At 34.7% G+C, this 14,831-nt stretch overlaps 1 protein-coding gene across 1 annotated transcript in view; it reads right to left on the bottom strand.

Annotated features, from left to right (window-relative positions):
• MSH4 (mutS homolog 4) overlaps positions 1–14,831 on the bottom strand; it is a 33,685-nt gene that overhangs the window by 16,794 nt on the left and 2,060 nt on the right. Inside the window, exons 2-8 of the mRNA XM_075037404.1 lie at positions 14,178–14,342; positions 10,082–10,245; positions 7,212–7,322; positions 5,991–6,106; positions 5,173–5,346; positions 2,613–2,785; positions 1,754–1,821 (exon numbers count right to left, since the gene is read on the bottom strand). Coding sequence (XP_074893505.1) covers positions 1,754–1,821; positions 2,613–2,785; positions 5,173–5,346; positions 5,991–6,106; positions 7,212–7,322; positions 10,082–10,245; positions 14,178–14,342 — 971 coding nt within the window. The remainder of the gene's footprint in view (positions 1–1,753; positions 1,822–2,612; positions 2,786–5,172; positions 5,347–5,990; positions 6,107–7,211; positions 7,323–10,081; positions 10,246–14,177; positions 14,343–14,831) is intronic.

Raw genomic sequence — 14,831 nt, 5'->3', positions numbered from 1 at the left:
CAAGATCCAGTAGTAAGCTACAGGTATTTAACCTGTTTTGATACCTGTATTGCATGTGTTAACATACAGATTGATATACAAGTCAGAGACTGATGAAAAAAAAAATTTCTTTGAAACATGTTAATAGTCACTAGTGGGGAGAGAGCTTTTATACCCCCTTCAGCAATTTTTGTTTACAAAATAGCCAAGAACAGGAGCTGACCTCCCATCTAACAATGACACATTAGCACACTGAAGGAAGAGAAACCTTAATTAATCACAACTATCTCCTGGTTAAAAATGTTACAGCATGAGTTTCAAGGCAAAAGATTAAATCTGTCTTGAGCTCCTAGAAGACTTCAAAGGGGAAATTCGCTACAAATACTGAGGAGGAAAGCAGGGTTCTAAGGAACTTGAATCTGAAGGTATATTCAGTAATTCTCCCAAAGGTGATCTGTCACAGAAGCCTTCTCTGTTGGTCAGGTTCCTGAATGCCCTCTAATGGATGCAACATGAGGCCTAAGGTGCTCATGCAGACTGAAACCATGGCTGCCACTGTCAAGTGGGTAAGGGATAAAATACCTTAATGCTGAAGCCTTCACATAAGCAGATAAAGTACTGCTTGTCTTTCAACTGAACTATGTTGTTGTAAGCATTTATAGCTTTATTGTCTAGTTATGCTTCTATGAATAAATGCTTTTATCTGCATTTCATTTTGGTCTGCCTTGTAAAATGTGTGATTTAAGGTAACAGATAAGAGCAGGGCACTCTTTTAATCCACAACACAGGGCCCTGAGAAAACTTAAGAGTAATCAGTTCTCCAAGACATTACTTATTCCTTGCATTCAAAGGTTAACAGAGAAGCATGGGTCAAGTTGAGAACTGGATGCAGAATGGACTTCCAGACGGTATTCATAACCTAGATTTCTCTCTCTCTGTGCTTGAGACGTAAGGTTCTCTGCTTATGAGAACAGTCAGTGTAACGGAAGCTTCTGTCTCATTTGGTACTGCTTATGCTGTGGAAGCGAGTATATTGTTTTCTGTCAGGTTGTTGTTGTTCAGAGGAAACACTTAACTCCTGCATGAAAAAGTTGCGCTTAGCTTATATGTCTGTATCTTGGAAATGAACAGGTAAGTCCCACTTCTGGCTTTGTATGTTTACACAATTGACTTAGTAATTGAACACAGATTTAAGTTTGTCTGTATTATAAGCACAGCTGAGCAAAGTCAGAGTGCTTCTTAAGAGCTTTTTTCAAAATAATTTTTCAGGCAATAAGCACTGACTTCTATTAATTTGTCTTACATGAAAACTAAGAAATTATTTAATTTCTAGTAAGAACGATGCTTAATTTTCTTTAGGCTATCAAAAATTGCATTAACCTCCAAAACCAAGAAAGTAAATTTCTGTTATACACTTTTTCCTTTATGCTGATGTGAAGAAAATTCCTCTCTCTCATTCTAGTACTGTTGAATAGGATGTACACTTATGAAGAATAAAGGTGGGGAGTGATGAAAAAGTAAACATTTTTGGAAGTCAATTTGCATAAATTAAGATAAATGCAATATTGAAGCAAACCCAAATTTTTCTAACATTCTCCTATGAGAATCTTCTACTGCTGTAAAGATACATTCTCCATCTATGATAACAGTATTCCATGTCTTTTTAAGGTGCAGACTTTTTCTTATCATATCATGCTTATTTCTAGATATCACATTTATATATTGCATGTTATAGCCAGATAACTGATCATCTAAGGTATACTTCAAAACATACTGTATCCTGCTTTGGAATTTGTACCAAAACTGAAAGTAGTTGTTCTGTATCCAGGAATTTTGAGATAACTGTAAAACAAAAGTAAACAGATCAGAAACTGAACTGAAATTGTAATAAAATCTTTTTTTTTTTTAATGCACATAATTACTTAGTGATACTTATGCTAATCTTTTTCCTTCATTCTATCTTCAAAAATTATTTACTAAGGAAAAAAAGCAGGTTAAAAATAGCTGCTATCTACATTATTTTGTCATAGCTATACTTACTACACCTAAGCATGCAGTGATAATTGTACAGGTGGACATATCAATTCAGCAATATTCCTTGTTAGGTTGAATCATATTTCTCTTGTGATAACGATTAAGATTACACAATCCAACTTCAGGTGGACTAACTCATACTCTGGTATTGTTAGGGTTTTTTTTTTTACATTTGTCTGGACCACTATGTTTTATGAAGCAACAGAAAAAGATATGCATACACAACAAATATTACATCAGCGATGCCTTTATTTGGTTTTAATATACACATTATGCGTATTTGTATACTTCCAACATAGAGCGTATCTAGCCATAGAAGTAAAGAGGACAAACTCAAATTGTTTGAAAAAGCTATTGGCTCACTGACTTCTATCCACTTTATCAGAGAAATTAACTTTTCTTAGCAAAATACTTGAGAAAAATATCACTATCATAATGAAGATTACTTCAAAAATTAAGTGTCCACTATATAAGTGTCACCAGACAAATCATAAAAAAAATACTTTTCAAACATATTGAGTCACACTGTATACTTTCATAGATTAGAAAAAATGTTTAAAAAGAAATATAATACTATGTATTAAAAAATAAACTACTACCTGCTTGAAGACCAAAAAAGAGCTCCTCATCCTGGAGTAATTCCTGAACACAGTCCAGTCTCGTGTTAATTGTTTCGGCATCAACTAGTGGCTCCAGGATATTGGATCTAAGTCTTCTACTTCCACCTGGAGTTTTAGTGTAATTTAGGATGCCAAAAAGTGTGTGACCATTCCTTTGAAAACAAAACAGATGTGAAGAATACACTCACAAAAATAAAGATGGTAAATGTCAAGAGATATTTCCAGGTAAGAGTATCCTACAAATTTGAGGCATGCTTTTGGGATGCTTAGTACCTCTCTATTTGCCATGTATATTATATGAACTACAGCAGTTTAGAAAGTCAGGTAATTTAATATTAGTCCTCATTATATCATTTTCCAAAGTACAGAGATACATTTGTACTCCATATTTTTCTCATTTTTTGTAGTAGTATTCCATTCCTACTGCAGTAGTTCAAGTTCATATTTTTCCTCTCAATTGAACTAATTAAAAACAAACGCTACAAAAGGAGACAAATTATAATCTGAGATCAAATACTAATCAGAACATTTTCACTAAAATACCTTTCTGAAAATGTTTTAAAATACTTAGAAGTCCAAGAGAGAAATAAGCTTTGATTTTATTTTTTTAAAGGACTGTCAGTCAATACAGGAGCCAAATAACATGCTTATGATTTCTAAATATTGTTTTCATGTTCATGGCTTTTACGTGTTACACATCCCAGGGCCTCACGCTTAAGGGTTGATTGTATCTTTAAAATAAACAGACTACAATATTTACAACTAGTACACACCTTAACAGTTTTAGAAACCAGAAACCTTCAGTGCTATTGGCTTGAAAGAAGGCCAGTGAAAACACTGGGGCCATATAAACATATTGATTGAAAACAGAACTTGAATAGGAAGAAATCTGATACAAGTATACAAAACAAACAGCATAAAGATAGAGAGATAATACAGAAACTCCTGAAATACCATGGTATAAAAGAACAAAGCAACAGTCAAGAGAATTAAAAAAGGGCAAAATTCAAAACCAGTTTTATTAAGAACATATTTACCATAAGATGCAACTCATGACAACACTTAAGGGGAACTCTACATTTGGGATAATATCCACACTGCCTACCTTTAAGCAATTGATGGTTCATTTCTGTATACAGTAAATGAAGAGAGACAAGCCCCTCCAGAATTAGTACTGGCATAAGAACTCAATTTAGGTGTTTCTGGTGTGTGCCTCTACTATTGACTTTTACCTGTTAATATCTGATACAAAGATATACAACCAGGCTTTAGCGGCAAGATCTATGTAATGAAAATAGCTGTGTGTGGTCTGATTCAAACTTGTTACTGGGTCAGCAAAAATTCTGCAGCAATAATGCTAAAAAAAAAAATAAAGCAGTTTACTGTTGCTCAGTTCCTCCTGTGACCTCCTCCTCCTCAAAACCATCTGTGGAATTAGGAGCAGCTTTTGGCAAAATATTGCTCTGAGGGTACCAATCTTAGAGTGGATGGCTCCTGCAGTTACATATGAAGCAATGGAGCAAACAAGGAGGAACTGGGGGCAGTGCACAACAGATGAGCAGAAACTATAGTTACCTCCCACTTCTGAAGAACACATATGTGTACTCTGCAATCCCGACAAAAATTTCAAAAAAGAAAAAAAAAAAAAAAAAGAGCAGTGGCACAAGGGTAAGGACGATTGATCTAGTCAAGGATGTTCTCGCCAACAGCAGGGAGGTTGGAACTAGATGATCTTTAAAGGTCCCTTCCAATCCAAGCCATTCTATGATGCTATGACATCTCTCCAAGTGGCAAGCTCTTATGAGTAATACTTGGAGAGTGAAGAATCTCCAGGCTCCCCTTTCTATATCAGGGTGATGAGTGGACTTCTAAACAGAGGTGGATCTCAGAACTTGGCAGGCAGCAAAGTGCAAGTTCCAAGTCTTCCGCTTTATAACCAGAAGCATAACAGTCTTGAGAAGGTAAGCCTTGCAGCTTCTTCTGCCTACAAGACAAGTAACTCCTGGTGAAGGAAGTGCTCCAAGCATGTTTTCATTGTGGAGAACTACCATGCAATCAAGTACCACATTGCACGTGACCATCATTATAGAAATTACTTTGCTTGCCCCTATTCCTTAGAGCTAAAGGAAAACAAAACAGCCTTTCAAGCCCGGAGTGTTTAGCTTGTGTAAAATGAATAAAACCTAGGTATTTTAGTCCAACGTAAGTAACTTCTTGCAGAAATGTTGCCTCTTTCATTCCACAATCTGTGAAAACTTGCATCAACATCATAAGTTTGAATAAAATATAGACATCAATATAAAGATGGCTATGTATCATCTCTTCCCGCAACTCACTTGTAGGATTTCCTATCCTAGAAATTTTGTGCTGAATTGTAATGCATTTTTCTGTCCAAATGTTTTTTTTTTAAAGCTCTGAATGGTATATAAGTTCTGTCATACAGAAATAAATACAATGGTCAGCTCTGACACAAATGTCAAGGAAACTTGGTGAAATATAACTCTATAAAAATGTAATTTGTAAACTTAAATATTCTTACCGAGAATCTCTGTTATTAATTACTAGTTCAAGATTTTGCGCTGATGATGAGTCTATCATAGCTGTTTTCTCACTCCCCTGGAAACGCACCTTGAGTGATTTAGGAGCATAAACTGAATTTTGAATAAATTCAACGTATTTTAGCAAAGCTGCAGCAGCTGCAAGACAGTAATACCTTGGAAAGAAACAATCTTTAATTAATGTTGAATAGTGCTATTTGAATTTCACAAAAACAAGCTCTGCACTACAGAAATCACATTCACACTTCTGCTTGACATCTACTGGGATTGATAGCACTGAAAAAGCAGTATGTTTTAAGTACACACTAACCCATGTATAATACACATATATGCATGAAAATCAAATATTCATGAATGTTTGAGTCTCTGTACATTTGACACCCCACACTATATAGCTGGTATTGTGAACATATATATTTCAGTAGTTACATGTGGCTTGAAACGAAGACCCAGGTCACCAAGTAACACTACTTAAAATTGTTGATACAGAGAAAACATTTGCTGAGGCCAGAAAGAAAGTCAATCATAGCTGTTAGGTTGGATCTTTAAGGACAGAACGAAAAGGAGAAAGTGGAAAGTTGTGAAAACAAACAAACAAACAAAAAAAAAACCCAAAAATGTGTAACGGGCTTTCTATTTAAGTTTCTAGATGTATCAGAAACACTGGAGGGGAAAAATAAAACAACAGCTCTATGTTTTTCTAACTTTCGCAACAACCCACAGACTTGTGTACTAAGTATGTAAAAAGCTGTTAAAACCTTATCTGGACACAGTATGCTTTTTCCTCATTTAAACATACTTTGACTGAACCTCCATGAAAATGGTGCTGAATTCAGATGCACACAATTGTTCTATATATTCCAAACCCTTTGTTTCATTGAAGTATTTTCTTTGGACAGTTGTAAAAGTCACATTCTGTGAAGATGGGGGGGAAAAGCACATAGTTGAAAAAGTTACAGATTTTTTCATTAGACAGACTTCTCTATTTTTCTAGTGGTATGTGTTTCCAAGAAAATCTATCAACAGATTCATCTATCAACTGATTCAGCAATCTGTCTCTGTACAAGTATTCGTTCTAGCTTATTAGCACAAGCCACACTATTGTTACTCATCTTTCCTTCTCTCTGGTAATGAATACATATAAAAGGCTCATACTACCGTTTTTAGGTAATTAACATAGGCTTTTTCTTGGATATTGCTTTTCCTCTCAAGAATTAGCTACTCCAAATTTTGAATTTAACCTGGGGATTAATCTATCATAGCTGTTTTCTCACTCCCCTGGAAATTTGGTTAAAATTAATGACTTTTCAGGGAGAGTTATTTTCATGCTAGCATTGATGCTCACATTCAAATTAAGGTTTTCCCTTGCCAAGGTTTAAGCCCAAGGGATCATTATCAAGCCTTCAATGGTAAACAGGGAATAAAGACATGCAGGTCTATGTAACTGAATGTGTGCGATGTGCAAGTGATTTATGAATGAAAAAGAGGAGAGAGGTCAGGAAGTAGAAGAGGACTCATGAAGAAGCTATCAGCAGTGCAGCCATAGAAGCAATTCAGTAATACAGTTTTTTTAAAAGTTCTGAGGCTTTAATACTCATAAATTACATAAATTAGTTCATCTCACCCTCTTTTACCCTGCTAGTGCCCTTTTCCCTATTCTGTGATACATTAGCCCCATCTATTTATCAGGTTGAGAAAACAAAGGAGCAAAGGAAAATTCTTAATTTTTTCATCTCTGAATCTTTCCTAGGTTCAGTAATTCTCAAATTACTTCAATGCCACAAATACAAAACTTTTGTCTTTAATCAGTAATATACTTATCTCTATAATTGTCAGGATTAAAACTAGCAGCATTGGAGCTGCATTTAGGTTATTCTTTACCATGGTACAATTAGGCCTGAAAATCATAGAAAACACAAAATCTGACTGCATTTAACGTTTTAGAAGTTGTGGAAAACTCTCAGATCAGCAAATTGATCAACAAGAACTCTAAAATATGGAATGAAATTTAAGAGTTTACCTTGAAATGTTCTCTTATTAGACTGAACAATTTTGTTGTGTTCCCTGCATCACAAGCAGTGTTTGACATTATTATTTCTAGTGGTGTTAAAATCTTGAGTTTTGTAACAACCTGAACAAAAAAAAATAAAAAAAAAAATCCCCATATAATCTAAAATATTTTTACATGGTAACGAACCAGCAACAAAGAATTACAGAATCCTTGTATTTTAAAATCACAGTTCCAGTCTTGTAAATAAAGACCAAATTTTCTGCTAACTTCTACACTAATGAGTCAAATTTATCTGTGTCTATAGCTACAGGTATATAAATATACATGGAACTAAATTAAAAAAAAAAAAAAAAGAAGGTATCTATCCCGTGTTATTTAAACATAGAAAAATGCTCGTCGTCAAAGAAAGAGATAAATATCCAAAACTATATTCCATGGCTATGATGGGAGAAGGACTCAATTTTCAAGAGATGACAGTTTCTAGGCTTGCAGCTATAAAGTTAATGGTGGTCTGGAAGATAAAGAAATGCAACAGGGCTGAATATTAATAATCTTTTGATTGAGACTTGTTTTAGACTTTGTTCTAACCTCCTCTTATAACATTTATCTCAGTCTTACCTTTTACAATATGGCTTAAAATGTGCATATTTAAACCAGTTTTGCTTTGATTATGTTACACACACCTGCTGTAGGGATTTAAACTACACTATATGCTTTTCTATTTGTTTACTGTATAAGAAAAGACAAACATCATTATGCATTTACACTCATTTGTATCATCATCCACAAATTCTCAAGGGAGAAACATGAAGAAAACCAGACTATATTTTATGTGCTTAGAAGTTAATATGTGAAAGAAGGGACAGATAACAACGGAAAGATGAACAAGCATAAAAAAAATACACAGAATAAATCATCTAAGGGTATTGGGGCATGGGAGGGAGAGCTATCGCCACCCATTATATCTGATAACCATTATGAAGTTTTTTCAGAGGCATCACAGTTAAAGCAAACTTTGAGGAACTTAAATAATACAAGAAAACTTTACTGATTTAATTTACAGAATATTCAAAAATAAAAGGGTGCACAAGAAAAAGAAAATACAATAAGCTTGATATCAATCACTAGCAAAACATGGATAGTGACACTGTAAGAAAACAGCTGATCAGCAGATAGACAGCATTGTTAAAGCCGTTAGAAACTAAGATAAGAAACTAGGCCATGTAGTGCTTTTGGGAAAAGTAGTTGAATACTAGCAGCTCTTCCGTTTTTTGGGTTTTGGTTTTTTTTGTTGGTGGTGGTGGTTTTTTTGTTTGTTTGGTTGGTTGGTTTTTTTTTGTACTGGATGGTCAATACAGTATCAGGTATGCCTACAGAATGGAGAACTCCGTAACCTAAATGGAAAATTAGGAAGATACGTGTACAAATAAAAATGCCATCTTTTAGAGTAGTAAGGGAGGAAAATACTGAACAATCTGGCCATGGCCTGACAGGCGGTCATAGAAGATGTAAACGTATCTAGATATAAGTCTGAGTAACAGAGAAGAGAGTCATGTTATCAGAATTTAAAGACAAAGTATGAGACTTAAGAGAAGTAATTGTATTTTATCATTAAATTCAAGTCAAAACTGAAAGTAAAGGGTTGGGGGAGGAGTTTGGGCAGCTAAAATACTTCTCAGTTCGAGAAAGATAAATTTCATGGGACAATAATACAGTTCTTAACCCTGACACAGTAGAACATGGGAGACTCTAAACACATCTACTGCTTGCTAAAAAGAAAGCCTTTTACTCTTAGAAGTAACTGTAATCTTAATGAAACCATTAAAATTAGTAAACAATTTCCATAAAAATAATCTGAAGTTTCCTTGCAGAATTTTCATCTTACCATTCTTTTGATTACATGGGACTTCTTCTTCTAGGTACAAGCAAATCAATTTTTCACTTTCAAACCTCTAAGTGAATTGTTATTTAAGTTGCCACATCGTCATTTGAATGTCTACATTTTCTCATGCACCCACATTTTCAAGGTGCACATCTGATTTTGATTTTTAGTACTGTGTATTACAGAAGTATTTCTGCAGCTGCCAGGTTCAGTATGTACTTACGTGTGTCAAGACCAGGATAAGCTTTAAAAGCACTAATGATCAAAGAAAATGACATTATACAACACATATTTTAGTAAATAGATTTGATAGCTGTTTATATTCTGAGTCATGTCTACTTATTCTCCTAATTAAACTTAGTTTTTATTTCTTTGAATATTGTAAAGATGCTACAAGCCACATTATTTTCTAGCATGCATACCTAGAACAAAACCATTAAATAAGATGTTTTATTAATGGTGGAGTTGCATAAAGCAGGGAGATTACTCTCCAAATTAACGGAGAGTATGCAGTGCTGGTAGGCAGAACACTTGGCTGTAAATTGAATGAATTTCATTTCAAACTGAGAAGGAATATTTATGCCACCATACAAAGCTAGCCCTAGAGTTACCCTCCTTCCCTCCCCTCCATTTATGCAGTTCTGCTCTCAAGAGTTGTTTGATGAAAAATATTTTCAAGTTCTACCACCACATATTGCCCAATGCTCTTCAAAACAAGGCATCTCACTTCCACATAGTTCAAACACACTATTTTTTGCAGAAAGGCTATTTTTCTTTTGCAAAACATTCTTTCCTCTTTAGCTAAAATCTGTGGCACAGTAACGAAAATAGCAGTCCTTTCAACATTGCACGTTTTCTAGAAGTCATTACTTTAACTTTTGAGAAATTTCTTCTACAGACTAAAAATTTAATTTCCCATTAGTCACACGCTTTTTTAAGAAAGAAAGTCACAATAATTAGCCTGTAAGGGATACAGCAATTAAGTATGCAACAATACCTTGGCATAAGTTGTATTGTCTGCAAACTGTGATAATATCACCTCAGGATTTTTTAAGTCAATACTGGCCATTCCTACTTCACCTCTGGCAAGGCCTCTTCCTTCTACTACAGCTACAATAACCGACGCAACAGTATGAGCAGAGACTGCAGATGAGGATGTAACTGTAAAACAGTTGCATATATTCAGTTATGAGCCACTACTATATATTCACAGAATCATACTTTGACATTCCAGGTGATATATATGTTTATATTCCCATATCCATGGAAAGCCCTTTTAATTTATGAAACTTAAAAATCAGAAACCCTGGTTGTTGAACTCTTTACTTGCCATACCATACAGACAAGGCACACTTTCCAAAGTATGAACATCATACTTTTTTAATGTAAGACTGATTGAATCCATTCATTTAAGATTGTCAGACCTAACCACATAGTAAGTGAAAATACAGTTTCTGAGTCACTATCTCTGTACTAAACAAAAAAGATGTTTAGTACATGCCAAAAGGCAGGCTATTATTAACATTTCCCATTTTAAATTAAAAATGATTCATAGCTATTACCGCTAGTCAAAATCAGGTGTATTAATTGCAGAGAGATACTGTAAGTTAATATTCCACAAAAAGCACAACTCTGATCGAGGTGGCTTAGATCTCATCAAGTTAGGGGAAACAAATGTCTTTTTTTTTTATATATATATATATTTAATCTGATTTTACACTAAACTTACTGAACTATTCTAAAATACATACATTTATATATATCTACAGTATGCTTGAGACCAAATAATTTGATTTTAATTTTGGTGTTTTCTTTTTAAAAAACACTTTTAGTATCTTAAAATTGGTTTGGCTTAAATTTTCCCAAATATCATCACAAACTCAACTGATCTCATCTCCTTCTTCAAATATCCAGGTATCTCTCCGAGACACCCCTTAAAAAGATTAAGCTTGAAAATTAAGATTACAGCTCCTTAACATGTCTTCCTTTCTGAAGACCCTAAACCTCATTTTCTTATCAGGTCTCTTTCTTTTCCCATGTAGATAAAACCACCGACCCAGCTGCTCTAGCAATTTGCCCAACATAATACAGCAGATCTGCTTTGGGATTGTACTACAGACTTACAATAAACCTGACGTTTATACCTAAACTGAACTCTATACACCTCTGATTCCTAATCTCATGTCATTCAGATCCAATTAGCTAATTTCAAAAATGGGGCTATTTTGTCTTCAACCATGGTTTACTGCAGTATAGTTGACTGGACATTCCTTCATCTCACTCCTCCCACACCGCTCCATACAGTACTGGACTTTATATAGCACCGAGTTAAAAACCAACTGTCTTCTAGCACTACTGTTTTCCCTAAATATGACATTTAACTAATGGGGTGATGCCATTTTAGTTCCATGTACTGAACTTCTTTCAATCTATAAAAGACAAAAAATATGTATACGGTGCTTCTTCTGGTGTCTCAGCTAATTTTTGCTTCATGTTTGCAAAATGGTGTTACATTCTTCCAAATTCTATCAGAGAAGCTACTAATGTGTTACGTTTGGAAATCTGCGACCAAAGACTGTGAGACTGTGCTATTCAAATGAGAAAATGTGTAACTTGCTGAGCAATACTGAAGTAATTTAATTACCACTCTGTGAAAAGCAGCTGCTACATACACTTTAGTATAACTTCTCAAACTGGAGAAACCCTTCATGATCTCAATCTTCTCAGCCTTCAGCTGAAAGCCAAACTAAACCTTACAATAGCTGAATTGAACAGATTCTTCACTTAATCCTTCTTGAATTCACTTAATGTTCAGAAGAGATGCCATTATTAAATAACCATTAAGTCTAAAGTATTCAAAGTAAGAAAAATATGTGCACATACAAAGCATGCCCCATTTACACTTTCAGAAACATCTAAACAGTATTGGATTTTGATAGCACAGACATATTTACTGATCTGAACCACCAATAAACTCTACCTGCTTCATAGTGATTATTTACATTCTCTTCCACCATTACCTTCCCTTGTTCTTCACAGAATTTGCTCTCAAAAAGCAATGGAATAAGAGTATTCTCAAAACAGAACAATCCTGCTGAGAAGGCATAATACACCAAACCTGCCCTTTTCCTCTGAGTAAACTCAATCTGTACCCCAAGAATCAAAACTAATCCTACTAGGGATCGGGAAAGGTAAGATCAGAATCAGAGTTTATCTAAGAACTTAATATTAAAAGGTTGTTTGAATTGCAACTGGCTACCACTTGAGCAAAATCTTTGATGCTGCACACAACTGAGTCTGAACCTTCATTTATTCTACCTATGTTCTGTAGGCCACAAGATGTCAGCAACAGCATTCACATAAAGTTTCATCTGAGACCTGCTGAAAATGTAATTGTTATTCTGAATCTTCTACTCGGAATAACCCCTGGCCCATCAGCAGCAGCTGATTACAATATTAACTCTTCTTTAAAAGTAACTAAAAGGTGAAGTTAATAAGTATTTTAGTTTAGGTATGATAATTACAAAAATTTTATTTGGAAAATGGTTAGTTTTTCAGTTTGTCACACTAAAAAAAATACAGTGACCAACCAATGCTCTTCAGAATGTGATACTCTGCATACGCTGTCTTCAGTACAGATCAGTGCAAGATTGATCAAGGAATGTCACATACAATACAGCAAGCATAAACAAATATATAGACGTGCACACACACAAACATAGAACCATAGAATCACAGAATCATTTAGGTTGGAAAAGACCTTTAAGATCATCAAGTCCAACCATTAACCTAGCACTGCCAAGTCCACCACTAACCCATGTCCCTAAGCACCACATCTACACGTCTTTTAAATACCTCCAGGGTGGTGACTCAACCCGTTCCCTGGGCAGCCTGTTCCAGTGCTTGACAGCCCTTTCAGTGAAGAAATTTTTCCTAATATCCAATCTAAGCCTCCCCTGGCACAACTTGAGGCCACTTCCTCTTGTCCTATTGCCTGTTACTTGGGAGAAGAGATGGACCCCCACCTCGCTACAACCTCCTTTCAGGTAGTTGTAGAGAGCGGTAAGTTCTCCCCTCAGCCTCCTTTTCTCCAGGCTAAACAACACAACAAAAAAAAAAAATCAAAAGGAAACTGAAGATGTGGGCTTGTTTCATTGTTAAGTTGCACAAAGTCTAGAGAAATCTGCTCTGTGGATTTCAACTTCATAGTTACTCTGATTCCTCAATTCCTTGAGTAGTCACAAAGAAAACTGTGGATCACAACAGCTGTAGGAAATGACAAACTTCATGTTACTTACCTTTTGCAAAACAGTAATTCAATTCAGTAGCAAGTGGAGAGCCAATTTGTATTCTTACCAGGAATAGATAATTTTTTTTTAATAAATTTTTAAATAATTTCATTACTTCAGAGAATTACCAGTAAATAACTTCAAGAACACTAAAGACTGAACTGATAATGATTAGTCAGACTGTGAAAGAACTTTGAATCCCATTACCTCTGCACTACCAGAGCACAGACACACATAACATGGCACAAGGCATCATTACCCTGTAACACAACTTTGTTCGTAAGAAGCACTGCAAAATGTACACCCAATGAGCTACTATGCAAGTGTTCTCCTGAAGAACTAGTGTTCTACACCTTTGAAGATACCAACATAAAATGCATAAAACTTGCACCAAGAAACCTGAGAATGACATCATGATGTGTGATGTACAATACATTACAAACCTAAAAAGAAATGCTGATTAGAAATATGCATAAATTTGGGCTCTTCAGTTCAGTCACCACACAAACCAACATGTCCACAAAAATAATTCAGTTTTGGACAATCTGAAAAAAGTCTGAATTCTAACTGGTAAGTGACCAGAGGTTGCAATACCAAAACATCAATTCAATATCTAAAGTAGTATTTTCCCCTATGGGTGCATCTTTCATTGGCAGACATCCCTGTAGTACAAAACAGATTATGTTTTGTGTTTTGAATATATTTCAGTATCTTACTGTATCACATTAAAAAATAAAGTATGTTTAATAAATTAATGTTAGAAATGTAAGTGGGGCTACTTCCTTTAAGAGCTATTAATCTTACCTGAATATCCCATAAGAGGGGTATGGCTTCTGCAAACAGATCTACCAGAAGAGAGGGGCGTTTTTCCTATATATGTGCTATTCAGGCCTCGCACAGAAGAAGAACTCGTGAGATTCAATGTACTAGCATTTTCTACATAAGAACTTTTGTCCCCAAAATATGATTCTGAGGGGAGGGGGAAAAAAAAATTAACTTTTGAAAACAGACACATTAAACTGTGTTACCATTTAAATGGAAAAAAAAAAAAGAGATTTGAATCATTTCTTAGTCAGAAAGCAATATATAAATATATAGCTTAGAAAACTTTGTTTTTCTTACTGGAAATAGAAATAGCAATTAAAGCAATAACCTTTAATATCATTCTATAAAAGCTCTCCAAAGTATAAAATGAAATAAAAATCAGCCTGTTTTGAAAACAAGCTTGTATCAATATCGTTATTTTCCACAATGACACTACTTGCAGTGCCAGTAAAAATCTTTGTTTACATTGTTGGACTGAAATAATGCAACAGAAGTCACTTTACAATGCATAATTTCATATTCTAATGAATTGTAGATTTATGAAAGAATGTTGTAAGTCAGCTCTATCTTGCATTTGCTCATCAGTTTTAAAATCCGTATCTAAAACTGCACACATTTATGACAAATTTTTTT

Source organism: Buteo buteo, chromosome 10, assembly GCF_964188355.1.
Source record: "Buteo buteo chromosome 10, bButBut1.hap1.1, whole genome shotgun sequence".
In the NCBI taxonomy this organism is placed as follows: Eukaryota; Metazoa; Chordata; class Aves; order Accipitriformes; family Accipitridae; genus Buteo; species Buteo buteo.
The sequence above is the reverse complement of the archived record's forward strand: the minus strand, read 5'-3'. Positions and strand labels throughout refer to the sequence as shown.